Source organism: Drepanopeziza brunnea, assembly GCF_022702325.1.
Source record: "Drepanopeziza brunnea f. sp. 'multigermtubi' strain 214-2 chromosome Unknown ctg7, whole genome shotgun sequence".
In the NCBI taxonomy this organism is placed as follows: domain Eukaryota; kingdom Fungi; phylum Ascomycota; class Leotiomycetes; order Helotiales; family Drepanopezizaceae; genus Drepanopeziza; species Drepanopeziza brunnea.
Window position 1 is genome coordinate 1,948,697 of NW_027094070.1, and position 14,483 is coordinate 1,963,179.

The 14,483-nt window shown below is 48.1% G+C and overlaps 5 protein-coding genes across 5 annotated transcripts; 2 read left to right on the forward strand and 3 right to left on the reverse strand.

The window, feature by feature from the left end:
- Positions 1–4,030: 4,030 nt before the first annotated feature.
- On the reverse strand, positions 4,031–5,860 carry L3040_004901 (uncharacterized protein; the record flags this gene model as incomplete). The annotated part of the gene is made up of 4 exons (XM_007288619.1): positions 4,031–4,930; positions 5,011–5,459; positions 5,509–5,727; positions 5,779–5,860. 4 exons carry the CDS (start codon positions 5,858–5,860, stop codon positions 4,031–4,033), a joined length of 1,650 nt encoding a protein of 549 aa, XP_007288681.1.
- Positions 5,861–6,368: 508 nt separating this feature from the next.
- Positions 6,369–8,081, reverse strand: L3040_004902 (uncharacterized protein; the record flags this gene model as incomplete). Its single annotated transcript, XM_066156369.1, has 3 exons — positions 6,369–6,637; positions 6,686–7,222; positions 7,274–8,081. 3 exons carry the CDS (start codon positions 8,079–8,081, stop codon positions 6,369–6,371), a joined length of 1,614 nt encoding a protein of 537 aa, XP_066011782.1.
- Positions 8,082–8,663: 582 nt separating this feature from the next.
- Positions 8,664–11,003, forward strand: L3040_004903 (uncharacterized protein; the record flags this gene model as incomplete). Its single annotated transcript, XM_007288621.2, has 1 exon — positions 8,664–11,003. One exon carries the CDS (start codon positions 8,664–8,666, stop codon positions 11,001–11,003), a length of 2,340 nt encoding a protein of 779 aa, XP_007288683.2.
- A 364-nt stretch (positions 11,004–11,367) lies between these two features.
- Positions 11,368–12,898, forward strand: L3040_004904 (uncharacterized protein; the record flags this gene model as incomplete). The annotated part of the gene is made up of 2 exons (XM_007288622.1): positions 11,368–11,417; positions 11,521–12,898. 2 exons carry the CDS (start codon positions 11,368–11,370, stop codon positions 12,896–12,898), a joined length of 1,428 nt encoding a protein of 475 aa, XP_007288684.1.
- Positions 12,899–13,057: 159 nt separating this feature from the next.
- On the reverse strand, positions 13,058–14,427 carry L3040_004905 (uncharacterized protein; the record flags this gene model as incomplete). The annotated part of the gene is made up of 2 exons (XM_007288623.1): positions 13,058–13,878; positions 13,938–14,427. The coding sequence occupies 2 exons, from the start codon at positions 14,425–14,427 to the stop codon at positions 13,058–13,060; spliced, it is 1,311 nt and encodes a 436-aa protein (XP_007288685.1).
- Positions 14,428–14,483: the final 56 nt, after the last annotated feature.

Genomic DNA, 14,483 nt, shown 5'->3' on the forward strand with positions numbered 1-14,483 from the left:
GCTCCCTCTTTGATAAAGGATTACGGGTGCCAGGTCTATAATAAAGATATCACACAAGCTTACACTCAGTCAAGCACGAAGCTTATACGAATAATCGTCGTGCGACCACTTAAAGAGATCACTTATCGATTCCCCTTCGGCACTTTGTTTTTTATGACTGGCCTTTTATACGGCATCCCCGAGGCAAGAACGCATTAGTATAAGCGTTTTTCAAAGCATTTCACGGACAACCTCGAGATAAGGCAATCGAGCTTTAATTCTTGCCTCTTTGTATTAACTAACAAAGATCAGCTAAGAATAGCTGCCTTACAAACGGACGATGTTCTTATAGTTGTCAATCTAGCTATAAAGGCAAAGGAAGAGAAGGAGCTGGTCAAATCCAAGCTAAAGAGCAAGGAAATAGAGACCCTCACACACGCTGAACCGATGATTTTCAATAGATGCAAGTTATCCTTGGATAAAGACGGGTTCGGGCTGTTAGTTGGGCAAAAAAGGCAGAGTGAAAGGCTTGCCGTGATCAAGCTTGATTCAGCCACACGAGCTAAGGAGTACTTGGAGCAACGTGCCCGAAAGGCGTATTTAGCTACTATTTGCTACCTAGAGGCATCTTGCGCTCTATCGATAGCTGCTCAGCACCAAGAACCAAGAGACGAGGACTACAAGGCCCTCAATAAAGTGATCCAGTGGCTGATCGATCACCCAACTCGAAGGATCTACTACGTGCCCTTAGACCTAAGGACGGCGAAGCTCTTTGTGTTCGTAAATGGAGCGTTTGCTAATAACGCTGACCTTAGCTCTTAGATCGGTTTCGTAGCTATCCTTAGCAATAAGGCTCACGTAAGTGAGAACGAGTTCATTCTGACGGGTAACATCCTTTATTAGGTGTCACAGAAGTGCAAGAGAGTGACAAGGGCAGTATTAGCCTTTGAGCTATACGCTATGTCCTTAAGTATCGATATGGCCATTGCTATATCGACCACCTTTGCCTAAATCACAGCCCAGCTAAGAATCCTTAATTTCCCTGTGGTAGTATGCATTAACTCTTACTCGCTCTACGAATGCATAGTAAAGCTAGGAACTACTAAAGAGAAGCGCTTTATGATCGATATTATAGCTATTCGGGAGTCATACGAGAAGCGGGAGCTCTCTGAAGTACGCTAGATCGGAGGCAAATCTAACCCTGCTAACGCTATGACCAAAATCGGGGCCAATTCCTCCTTGCAAGAGCTAGTTTTAACCAATACCTTGAAGGTGCAAGTGGACGGGTAAGTAGAAAGGCCGCTGTAAGAGAGGGAGGGATGAGATTGTTTTTCTTTTGTTTGATTACCTTCCTTCCTTTTTCGGTCGATATGATAGTTAGCAAGGCACTGCTTGCCAAAGAGAGAGTTGCCGGTGTCGGTATATCTATATCGACCTTAGCTAGCTAGTAGTAGTAGTTGAGGAAGCTCACCCATGAACCATGGTTCACGAGCCACTTAGCATGCCTCGCTTAGCATGTCAGCAGTCAAGGGACCCCCAACTTGACAAGTAAGCCTATTAGTTAGCTAGTGCACGTGATTCCTTTTAGTCCTATAAAAGGAATCAGCTCCCCTGAATCTTAGGGAGCAGACAGAATTCAGATACCTTATCAACCGAGTGTTTTGCAATTGTAAGTACTTTGACGACCGTTACGACCTTACGAATATATATTCCCAATCGCTTGGAAGCAATCCAACAAGCTATTAAGCGTATGCTTTATCGATGCATTTGCTACTTTAAAATACAAGAAAATAAGCTAGAACCTTCTTAGCGTTAGTTTCAATCTTAGTTGAGAAATACAGCAGAACTCTATGCTATACGGACCAAACCAATCGCATCTTATCGCGTCGATATGCATATCGAGAAATCTCTCTTTAACTGATTTTATACCGAGCTTGTTCCTGCTATCCAGTTCTGCGGAATTAGGCTTAAAGATAGGCATAGAATCGCAAATATAAATGAGAAAGGCGCGCGGATTTGTATGCCGGCTGAAGAAGAAGTTATCGTACTTATCGGAATCAAAGAGATGTATACAAGAATCTGTGAAAATCGACTATCCGTAATTATGATCGAAGCTATTCTTGCCGATAGAAAAGCTATTCTTCTAATGATTATTATGCTCGGAAAGCAAATTATAGCGTCTTGGTTTTCCGAAAAAATGATTGGACATGAAGTTGTTATTGTTTTCGAATCCGGTTATACGAACGATAAGATTACTATAAAGTGGCTTAAGCACTTTATTAAGCATACCGATCAAGGACTCGATAAACCGTGGATGATATTATTACTTGATGGTCAGCTTTGCTACGAAGCTTTAAATTTCATTTTATTAGCTAAACAAAATCGTATATAGCTTATTAAATTCCTTTTTTATTAAACTTATCTTTTACAACCTCTCGATGTCGGCTGCTTTCGCACTTGGAAATATAATCAATAATGTGCTATCATAGATGCTATTCGAAGCTTCGAAGCTGAATATACTATCTTATCGTTTATGCGAGACCTTCTTCAAATTCGCGAGCAAACCTTTACAACTCGGAATATCAAACACGCTTTTCGAGATGCAAGAATATGGCCGATCAGCTTTTCTTAAATTTAACGCAAATTGAAAGAGTATAGTAAAAAGAGTAAGAAAGAGGCGAGATTGCATATACTCGAGTACGAAGAAACGTCTGATCTTAAAGAAGAAGATGAATATTCTTTTTCAATCGATAAGCAACTTGACGAATTACTTCTTTTTGCGCTACTTCGACCTCTTTAATCTTTTCAAGATTGCGTAGAGCAACTCGACGATCTGAACGATAAAATCAGAATAGCTCTTTCTTCTCTTAGTCGCTAACGCTTCGATATCGCGAAACAAAGTACCGAGACTTAGTTATTACGAAGAAGCCTTGATCAAGCAGAACTCGATAAAAATTAAAAGCTTTAGCGCGATATACATCGGAAAAAGCTGATTGGAAGGTCGAGTTTGCAAACGGGAGGGAATATACTAGCTTTTAAAGCACTCGAAAAAGTCAAGGTTATAGAGATAAAAAAGCAAGAAGCTAGTCTTAAGATAGCGAACGCTAAACTCAAGTCAGCAACGATTAAAATTCGAAACGATCGTTATAATCAAAGAGTTTTTGATCGGAAAGCCGAAAAAGAGCGAAAGAAATGGTTGAACGAAGCGTATAAGCAATAAGGTCGAAAGATTCTTATACACATTCTACCCGAACGAAAAGTCTTTATTCGAGACCGCGAAAAGCAACTTACAGCAAAAGAACTAGAAGCTGATAATATTGATCTGATTTCTTTTCGAGACGCAGTTGCAAACGAAGAAGCTGCGTTAAAAGAAGTTCAAGAAAGAGATCTTGTTATATTCGCGGACCCTTCGTATTCAATCGATCTTTAAATCTTTATAAAGGAAAAACGCTTTCGAATCAAACAAAACCTATTATCTTGCATTCAAATTAACGATGACGACGAAGATGAAAGATTAAATACTTTACCTTCGTCTCCTTTAGCAAAAATGATGCTTATTAGGTAGGAAAAGCTTGAAAAAGAGCTTGAAGAGAAAGAAGATTCGATATCGATTCGATCTGTAGCATCTTTTAATTCAATTTAAGGGACACGCGGTGAAATAATTTTTTCGTAGCTTAATTGAGAATGAATAACATTATTAAATATATATATATATATATTATTGCAGCGTTGTAAGCAATGTTATAAGCAATATAAGTGTCTACGTTCCCCGCGATTTTTAGCGTTAAAGCGGGACATAATTTTTTCGCGGGACATAATTTTTTCGCCCACTTTAAGGAAGGGCCCCAAAAGTTGCGACGTCAAGGCCCACTATTAATTCAGGAAAGACAGCCTGCGCTAGCCGTTTAGCGTCCGTCCTTGGCAAACGGGGGGGATTAATGGTTACGCCGCTCCGGGTACAACGACCTGCTTTCAAGTTTCCCCTGGTTGAATTGCTTAGTCCCCGATCCAAACCCCTGCGGTAAACACCATCTACCGTCTTTTCAGTCAATCATATCCCAAACACCTCCCCAACCTCCGCATCAGCCTCAACCAACGGCCTCAACTCCTCCCTCATATCGACTCTCCCCTCAACAGCCCTAACCAACAGCCTCCCCACAACGGCCATCGACTCCCAAAGTCTCGCCATCCGTACATCTTCCCTGCCCAATTGAAATACGTGCACAGTCTCCTTACACACCACCAGCATCCTCACCACTTCGATGCGCCATGCCTCCTCCCCGATCCGGGCCCAGCAGTTCAGGATCACGACCTGTAGCGTCCGCAGCGCCTGCTGGATGAGGTCGTAGCGCGGCACGCAGAAGGCTTGGGCGAGCATTGGGATGATGGACTTGAGGTGCTTGACGGCGTGCATGCCGAGTTTCTCGACGATGGGGGAGACGTGGGCGAGCAGGACGATAGTTATGGCGGAGGAGTGGGAGGAGGAGGAGGTGTGGGAGGCGGCGGGTAGAATTCCTCTGCGGAAGACACGGTCGAGGAAGTGGAGGCGTTGGTGCTGCTCGGTTTCGGCAATGGCTTTTGAGGAGCGGTTGATAGTGGCTTTTACTGTTCCCATCTCTGTTTCTGTCTCTGTTTTTGCGGGAGAAGGATGGGGGGTGGGCTGGAATCGCGCGGTGTAGAGGGCGAAGAGTGCTGAGTATGCTGCGGGTAGGATGAGGAGGGAGTCTTCGAGAGGCGTGATGGAGGGGAGGTATAGAGTAGTAGGCAGAATAGCTTCTTCGAAGACGGAGAAGAGGCCTGTTTGCGTGAGAAGTTGGGGCTTGGTAGAAAGGCGAGGGAGGAAAGTGGTTGTGAGATTGAGACCCCGGACTAGGAGCGGGGTCGTGGGGGTGTCGAGCAGCGTCAAAAGCGGTGGAATTATGAGAGGCCAGGAAGTCAAGATTATCTCATCCTATGGTATGATAGTTAATATCAAATCTAACTAATAGAATAAAGAATTTATAAGTATATTCACGAAGAAGGGGGGAATACCGAAGCGTTCTGAACAGCCCACTCCAGCACAGCGATCGAATATGGCACCTCATACCTCCATGGTTGACTTTTCTTCTCGTTCACAAAGTCGTGGCGCTTGGGAGGTGCAGTGCTGGGCATTGCTTTTCGGCCAGCTGTCGTGATGGACTCGGGCTTTGAGGCTGAGAAGAGCGGGCGGGTGAATTCTTGTAGGAGCTTCTGAGGGATGAATTCTGGGTTGGAAGTGTACCGCTGGATCGAGGGCAGGGAGAAGAACTGCTGGGCGATTGAGGCGGATTCTGATGTCGTCCATGGGTCCTTCTGTGAGGTAAAAGCTAAAACCGAGAGTAATACCCTGGTGTCTGGAACGGAGTCGTTGAGTCTGCAGAGAACCTGGAGACTTTTGAGGCCAAGAGTTCCTTTGCGCTGGGCTAGCCGGAGAGCTTCATTTCGTGACGAGGAAGGTTTGTCTGCGTGAGATTTAGATACGGGCTCTGGGAATCTCGATTGATGTTGTACCTTCAAACGCTTCATTTTCAGACACGCAGTCCCCACCCGGTACGATGGCTTTCGAAACCCATAATGAGAGCTTGATGGATGATTCCTCATCGTTATCCTCTCTCTGGAGCCTCTCGAATTCATCGAAACAGCCACTCAGTATGAGGAGGCTTTCGAGTTGATCTTCATCGGTAACCAGCTCATCGCAAATCTGGGCGAGCGAGTAGCTTTCAGGCAACACTAGCAAAACGTCAGGACCTCTATAATTAAAGCCATCAAGGCGAGGCTTACATGAAGACAGCAACTCGGCCTCATTTACATTTACTTTGTTCTGTAACTGGGCTTTCACGGCAGTGCGGACACTTTCGAACATAACGGCGTTTGTGTCTTGAGTTGATGCTGGGACATGGTTTTTTGAGGTTCGCGAAATTGAAGTTGGTTGCTGCAAGCGAGACTCTATAAGTAACTTATGATGTACTCGCCCCTTCCTAGTGATCAGGGAGCGACCACTTTCGAATCTCTGATTCTATTAATCGTACAGCCCATATTAAACATGACGCAAAGGGCATTTTGTTTCAAAAATTTAATCCCTATCCAAGGTCTACAAGATGCAGATTCAACGCGAGGCCACCCATGGAAATAACAATGAGTATGTCAGTAGCAGAAGCATTGTATTCAGCTAGTTTAAATTACTTATGTGGCAACTGAGCAATTATTTACTTCTAGCAGAGTTCAATGGTAAATCCGAGGACTTTGCCCAGTAAGCGGCAGCAAAACCTTTCACTTGCTGAAGGTTGAACAGCCCGTCAATGCCAAATCAGGCAGGGCTGGAGTCTTCGGAACCTGCTCATGTGGACTAAGAGCCTTTTATTATGGCATTCTTACTTTGGCGCGGGTATCTTCAACTCCTCACGTCGCTTCTTCACCTCCTCAATAGCCCCCGCATAGTCCTTCACACCCTGGTTGCGAAGCTGCCACTCCATGACCACATCCAATGCAGGTCGCATCCAGATGCCAGGTTTAATGCCACCGAGTTCTTTGCACAAAACTTTGCCGTCAATGATGCTCTTCTCACCTGCCGCATCCATGATATCCATGCCCTCCAGGTGGTCGATGAATTCTTGCCACTCACTGAACAGAGTTCCGTATGCTGATGAGGTTAGTACGGATCGCTCAACTGAAAGGAAGATTGGCTCACATGTTGAGGCTTGGTTGAAAGCATCAACGAGGATAGCGAAAAGAGCCTGGAGCCGCCAGTGCCCACCTTGAGCATCCCATCTGCGAATTGTCATTCCCACAGTATCTCGCTGACTGGAGCGAACATCTTTCCGTTTGATCGCATTCTTCAGCTCTGTGATTTCCTCGCGATGTCTGAAAGCCCCAGTGATCACATTGCAGATCTTACTTTCTAACTTTAGACCCTCTCTAGCGACTTTGAACCCAAGCGGTAGCGGAATCTTGTAGCTGCCATTTGCTGGCCGAGGGAGTGGAAATTGTGATAAGGGAGTGAGAGCTGCTAGGATCCACGAAAGATACTTGGCATCGTCTGAGCGAACCAAGGATTTGTAGACTGAACCTGGCGTCTCATTGGATTTGAGCTGGTCCAAGCACTCGTAAACAACAGGCCAGTGAGTAGTTTCTGGTACGGGGTTTCCTTCCGTGGTAGGATCGGTGAAGATGGTAGAGTAGAGTCCAAGTCTGTTGATCAATGCAAGGGAACCCTTCGGATCACGACCTATCTTTGTATTAGTATGATCGGATAAGCTTGGACCTTGGTTGGACGGACCTTTCAACATTTTCTCAAGCTCAACACCTACCCGCTCTCTGCTGATCTTGAGCTTCAGAGCTTCCATGACAACAGGATCACCCATAGCGGCCTCGGATGCAGCATCGATATTGAAGTCTAAGCGGCTTGCAAACCGGATCAATCTCAGTACTCGCAAAGGATCATCTGTGAATGTTGTCTTGGGCTCAAGAGGAGTTTGAATGCGGCGTGCAGCGAGATCTTCGAGACCAGACGTGAAGTCCTCAACCAGATCCGTACCCAGATTATAGAACAGAGCATTAATGGTAGCATCTCGTCTCAAAGAATCCTCTTCCGCAGTACCAAATTCCATTTGCGGATTGCGACTGTCGTCTGAATAGGTCTCCTTCCGCAAATTGACAAAATCCACATCAAATCCAAAGATCTTGGTGGTAGCAGTCTCAAGATGCTTCGATTTTTCCGGGTTCGCGAGAATCTTGTGCAGATTTCCCAGATCCTTGGCCTCCAAGGCGTGCTTCTTCAAGTTCTCCTCATCCTTGAGATACTCTTGCATCTTGGTACTGAAGGCATAGCCTGTCATAGCGTTAATGGCCGTATCGATATCATGACTTGGGATACCCAGGAGCTTGTCCCGGACCCAACCTCCTGCAAATCGGAGCTCAATCTTCTCCTTGATCTGCTTGGACTCATCGATATAGCGGGCAACATCGAGCAGTAGCTCTCTCAGCTGGCTTTCCCGTGGCGTGAGGTTGATCTTTCTGGTCGCCATGTTTCCTCTCAACTTCTTTGCCGGGCGAATCTCCTCACCTGCGGCTTCTTTGCGTTTCATATGAGAACATAGAGAAAATGCCCTGGTGAAAGTCACTGAAAATGTAACTCGACTGGTCCTGAAGAGGTAATCGGTATTGAGTGTGTTTCGGCGAAGATTCATCAGCTCAGTCTGGATTATGAGGAAAGCTCGCAAATATAGGTCATAAATTGTAGCTCATGTACCGGTGACCATTAAATTTGCTGTGAATTCCACATCCTTGAGATACGCCTCTAGTAAGGAAAAATCGCAAACCTGCAAAATTCTAGGTCACGTGGAGATAGCGCTTGTTCTCAGGAGATCATTGCTGTCTCGAGTTATATCGAGATGCGCCTCCAGGTTTCCTCATTGTACAGCGGAGTGAGCGGCTCAAAGAAATCTGTCGGAAGAAAAAATCACTACTCAAGCTCATGTTGATTACAGCAAATGTGATAGGTATTCTCTGTGACAAGGTCTACAGCCTCATCAAAGCAATTCCGAACCGGATTCAGTGCTTACATCTGGATATCTGTTACCCAAGCGCATGTTGATGCGCAGGCTCAGGTCTCTGGGGGACCGAACGAACTCTACTTACTGAGGCCTCAGAATCCTGCGCCTGTCTTCATGACATCTCCTAATGATGCGGCGCCCTTCCAGCCTCCGGAACTGCCAACCGGCGTCGCCAACCCGAGACGGCCAAAGATCAGGGCTTCGACAGATTCTATGGCATCTTCAGTCTCGAATCTGCCATACCGAGCGTCTAATCCCTCTGTTTTGTCCCTCTTCGCGTCAACATCCACGCCAACTGGCTCCCGATCTGCCTCCCCAAGCGGACTCGGAACCTCCTCTCGAATGTCAGGCTCGGTATTTGGAGGAACACCAGGAGAAGGAACACAGATTGCTTCAGCAGATCTGCCAGAGGACCCTCGAAATCTCATTCTGCAGGCTTTCGTACCACATATTGCAGTCCATACCTCTACAGACACACAGGAACTAGTGAAGGACAAGGGCTTTGATGGGGGGCTTTGGGAATTACTGCGGCCATTCGGAGAGCGTGTACAAGGGAAGGTCACTGTGAGGGATAGCATAGGAGCAGGCAAGGCTTTTGAGGATTTCGCAGTACGATTCGTCCAACTTGGAGATGGACAGGAAATTCCAGAGATCCCGGGCTCCAGGAAAAGTGGCGAAGAAAAGATTCCCACAACAAACAGCGCACCGATATCAGGGCCTATTGCCGCTCAACGTGCGAGAACAGGAGGGGATATCGCTCCCATCGAGGCCTTGGTGGACCGGCATTTGACGCATGCCGAGGACTACCCGAATATGGATGGAGAAGACTACTTGTCATTCAAGGATTCACGGCCGAAAAATCACGACATTCCGTCCCCTTTCTACACCTTGTATCTACGAAGACTATTATCCGGAATCCCTTTGGCACCGCACGAGACATTTTCACACCCTGTGGCATGTGTTATTGCAATTAGCTCACGGAATTCCAGCCCCATAGAAACCCTTCGGAAATTGTATGATGAGTCGAGCTTCGGGGAGAAGCGGTTACCTCTCTGGGTAAACAATGAGTATCTGAGATACTATGTTTTGGTACACGACGAGGAACGTGACGACATTGCAAAATCAATCAATTTGTTCGAGCAAATGAAACGCCATTTCGGTTTGCATTGCCATCTGCTCAGGCTTCGGAGTAGCCAATGTGTGGCGACGGATGATGATAGTGTTGAGCTACCAAGATGCGAGTGGCTGTCCGCGTCGGAAGAGATGGCTGAAATCCGGATTCGGGAACTGGAAGAAGACGTTGAAGACGCACATCCATGTATCTTCGAGTCAGATACGACTGCCATCAGAACATTTATCCGGGAAATGGTCACCCAATCCATTGTACCCTCGATGGAGAGATGTGTGGCTACCTGGAATGACCAAGTTGCTTCGCGCCGGCGAGGGCTCAGCGGACGTCTCACAAATATAACGAAGAAATGGTCTGTATTTGGGAGCAGCTCAAAGACATCCTCGAATGGCTCTACTGGAAGCGGATCGAGTGGCAACTATGATTCTACGCAAGGCTTTTATCGACCGGATGCTCCTGAAGCTATCATGCGAAAGCTGGCTGACTACGCTTTCATGCTCAGAGACTGGAAGTTAGCACAGTCGACATATGATTTGCTGCGATCGGACTTTAATAATGACAATGCATGGAAATACCATGCCGGGGCAAATGAGATGGTGGCAATCAGTACACTCATGAATGCGCAGTCAATGAGCTCCAGGATCAGGTCAGAAACAATTGATAAATGGTTAGAAGCCGCTCAGTATTCCTACTCTACTCGTTGCGGAGCAGGTTACGGCGCACTGCGATCTATTGCGTTGGTGATGGAACTTCTGCGACTTCGTGGTGGGTCAGCAACCGAGGATGCAGCGAACTGGGGCCAAAGACTCCTTGACTCAAAGGTCGTCGGCGTTGTAGGCGACGCACTCATTAGAGAGCGCATCGCGGTATGCTACGCTTCCAAGAGAGGTTCAGGATCCGGGGCGTGGGGTGCGAGGACGAGGAAATCCGCGTGGTGGGGTGTTCGAGCGGCCGATGCATGGTTGACTCTCGGTAAACCCCAGCAATCAAAACAACGCCTAGATGAAGCGATGGGGAAGTACTCGTCGCTGGCCCGCGAAGGAAGTGTATCACATTTCGCTGGTGCAAGCGACTTCATTTCATCTTTGCAACGGGAAATCCAATTGGCGCTGTATCCCCTCTCTGCTATAGAAGGCCCCGGAGGCATGGACGACCTGATTGATACGTCGGTGGGGGAGGAAAGCGAGGCATTTACATCACGTCCCCATAGGAGAAGCCTCATGGGTGCCGCGCCACCCATTATAGCCAGTCTGGGTTCGGCACCTCTTCATGGTACCTTATTGGGAGGGGAAAAGGAAGCGACCCAGTCGGACCAATTTGAGTGAAGAGAGTTGGCTTTTACAAATGGTGCATCTCTGTGCATATATCATATTTGCGTCTGGACCGGAAGGGATGAGCATTTGGACGGCGTCGGGCGTTTAGCTAGGCGATGATGTAAAATTATACACACGCTTTGGATTCAAGAAGCCTCTTTCAGCGAGGAGAAATAGAGAGGGAGGGAGGAAGAAAGGAATAAATGAACCGATAATTTAACACTGTTCACGTGAATGTAAATATGCGCATAAATCGTTATCGCTATCGCCCCGAGGCTAACTCTCAAATCAACAAAGAAGTCCCGCGCTACACATTGCAAATCTACTTCTCTCTCCCAAAACCAATCTGAGGAATTGCAAATGACAGACTCTCACGATGAGTGAGCTCCTCACGTATCTGCTGAACAACGAGCCTCAGTTCCGCAAGTATGCCCACTCCACCTCCCTCCCTCTCCACCTCGTCCCTCTCCTCCTTCCAGACCCATTTTCAAAAGTTCCTCACCAATAAGTTACTGATACTCATAAACAGAACGCGCCTCCAAGACCTCTACTCAGACTTCGCCGCCGCTCGCTCCATCAACCCCGACGGCTACACAGCCAACATAACCGCCTGGCTCACCGGGCTCTCGCACGCCGCTCTCGCCGGGCACGCTCCCTCTCCCGACCACCTCTCCATCACCATATCCCCTGATCTCGTGCACGCTCTCGAGACGAGAGAATGGGGCCGTCCGTCTGCGCTGGGCACGGTGGTGAGGGAGGGTATAAAGAGCCGGCAGTGGATCGACTACAGAGAGTTCCTAGAGCGGGAAGAGAGCGTTTACAAGAGCAGCTGGGGACTTAATATTGGGGGGTATGTGCCCAGTGTCGGCGACGTCGTGGGGTGGGGACTTCGCCAGCTAGGCTGGACGGGGGGAGAGGAGAAAGTGCGAAATGGGAGGGTCGTGTTGCTGTCTAATGTGGAGGAGGTAGGGAAAGGCGTGGTGAAGAAGACGGAGGGTATTAAAGGGCGGGTGGAACGCATATTCTCGCGCGAGGCGTTCCGAGCACGGTACGGCGAAATGGCGAGGGGAGAGAGGCTTTCAGAGGCGGATATGGATGTCCTGTTGAGGTTTTTGGAGAGAGATAGGGGAGTGCTGGCTTATGATGGGGGCGCCGTCAAGTTGAAGGCTCCGGGGGAGAAGATGGCAGGTACGATTACGGCGGAGGATACAACGATTGCGGGGTTAAAGACGCTTATTGGAGATTTGGAGAGGCAGACTGGCGTCTTAACGACTAGAGTTGATGAACTTGCTGCAACAGCCAAAGAGGCTGTGGGAAAGAAGAACAGAGTAGCTGCTTTGGCGGCGCTGAGGTCGAAGAAACTGGTTGAGACAACGCTTACGAAACGACATGCTACATTGGCGCAACTGGAAGACGTGTTTTCAAAAATTGAGCAAGCGGCTGATCAGGTTGAGCTGGTGGGTATTATGGAAGCTAGTACGAAAGTTTTGACCGGCCTCAACAAGGAGGTTGGAGGCGTGGAGAGAGTCGACCATGTGGTTGATCAGCTGAGAGAGCAGATGTCACAAGTAGACGAAGTGGGCAATGTCATTGCTGAGGCCGGCCAGGGCAACACTGCCGTTGATGAGGAAGAGGTTGATGGCGAGTTGGAGGCTATGGAGAAAGAGGAGCGCGATAGGGTGGAGGCCACGGAGCGGGCAGAGAGAGAGAAGGAGAAGCAGGAGACGGATGAGACGAAGCGAAAACTCGATGCCCTTGAGGAAGCTGAGCGCCGAGCCAAGGAGACAGCTGGGAAGAAACAAGCCGATGAAGCGCAGCAGGCATCAGAAGAGGCTAAATCAGACGAACAGCTCGTCGGCTTGGTCAGACGAGTGTCTCTAGAACCCGAGCCGGCCCAGCTTGCGTAAATGAGCCCTTGGAGATGGCCACAGGACAGGAGCATTGTAATTTACATCACGCATTTGGGCCAGGAGTTGGTGCTTGGGAGTGAGATTTGATGGCTTGTCAATAGCAAGCCATCGTTGTATTGTTCTGATTATGGCCATATCCGACGCAATACTAGAATCTTATGAAGCATCGATAGGCTGAACGCTGGCAGTGTATTGTGATGGTGATTTTTGAGAAGATGGCTTTTGTGTTGACCGAATTTGTGACGACGGCTTTGGAGACGAGCGGGCCGTTTGACTACTCTCTTCGGAGAACAGCCGCTGCTGTGATCCGATCGGCTTCACAGGTGTTACCTCTTCACTTTCTTCCCTTCCACGTTCCGCCATTTCAGTGTCCGTCTGACCAACAGGACATTCCGGCGCTACAGGCGTGCTATCTCTAAAGCTAGACCCTTCAGCCGTGGGATGCTTCACGGATCCTTTCCTCGCATTCGCTATTAAATCCGTAAAGGCGTCCTTATTAGCACTCGAATACGCCTTCCCATCGAACTCTTTATCCTTAATCTGTGCTCCTGAACTCTGCGTAAAATTCGGCGCATGTGCCCTTCCCCCCTGTGTCCTTTCCCACGTCTCCAGATCTCTCTTCAGTGCGAACTTTCCTCTGGGTTTTGTAGCGTCGCAGTCTGCATTCCATAATGTGACCCACTCCGTGTATCGCCTCTCCAATAACGGTTTGTTGCCACTAGCATTTATTCCAGCATCTACCAGCTTCTTTCGTAAGGCAGTTTCCTTCATCATGGAAAAGTTGATTTGTGCTAATCGTTCCGGACGTTTGACAGGCCCGTCGGATACTGAGAATGGATTTTGCGCAGGGCCTTTTCTGGAATTACTGCTAGAGACGGGTCTTCGAGGCTCGTCCATGCAGCCCCGGTCGATATGGGAGTTGATGGACGCCTCTTTGACTTCTTTCTGGCATATGGGGCAGAGAACGAAGCCTTGGTCTAGAGAGTGTTAGCAAAGTTGTTTACTCTAAAATCTATTGCCAACATCATAGACATACCAGGAACATAATCCCCATCCTCTTCATCTGTATCATTGATAATTGTAGCATGTATCTTCCTCCCGGCAGTCCTTCTCGAAGACCTCGTCCTCTTCTTCGGCGTCTCGTCCTCGTAGCCCAACTCCGCAACCTCTCTACTCCTCTTTGGCGAAGAGCTCCTCTCCATAGTGGCCGGTTTTCTAGCAAACTCTAGCACGTCTGGCCTCGCCTTCTTGAAAGCCTCCACCAGGTCCTCCATCGCATTATTATTCCGCAGCTTAAGCTCCTGGTCCGTCGTCCGGCACGCTGGACATTTCCCGTCGTTACTGAGGCAGCGCCGTATACATAGTGAGCAGAAAGTGTGCATGCAGGAAGTGATCATAGGCGTTTGGTAGAAGTCCTTGCAGACCTGGCAGCGCAAGGCTGAGTCGACGGCAGCGAGGGAGCGTAGGGGCGTATCGAGCCAGTCGGTCGAGTCTTCGAGCGCATCGTCTCTGGAGAGTTTGTTCATGATTGCGCGTAGGGGGTATTATTATTTCTTGGAGAGGGATTGTGATGAGAGTAATC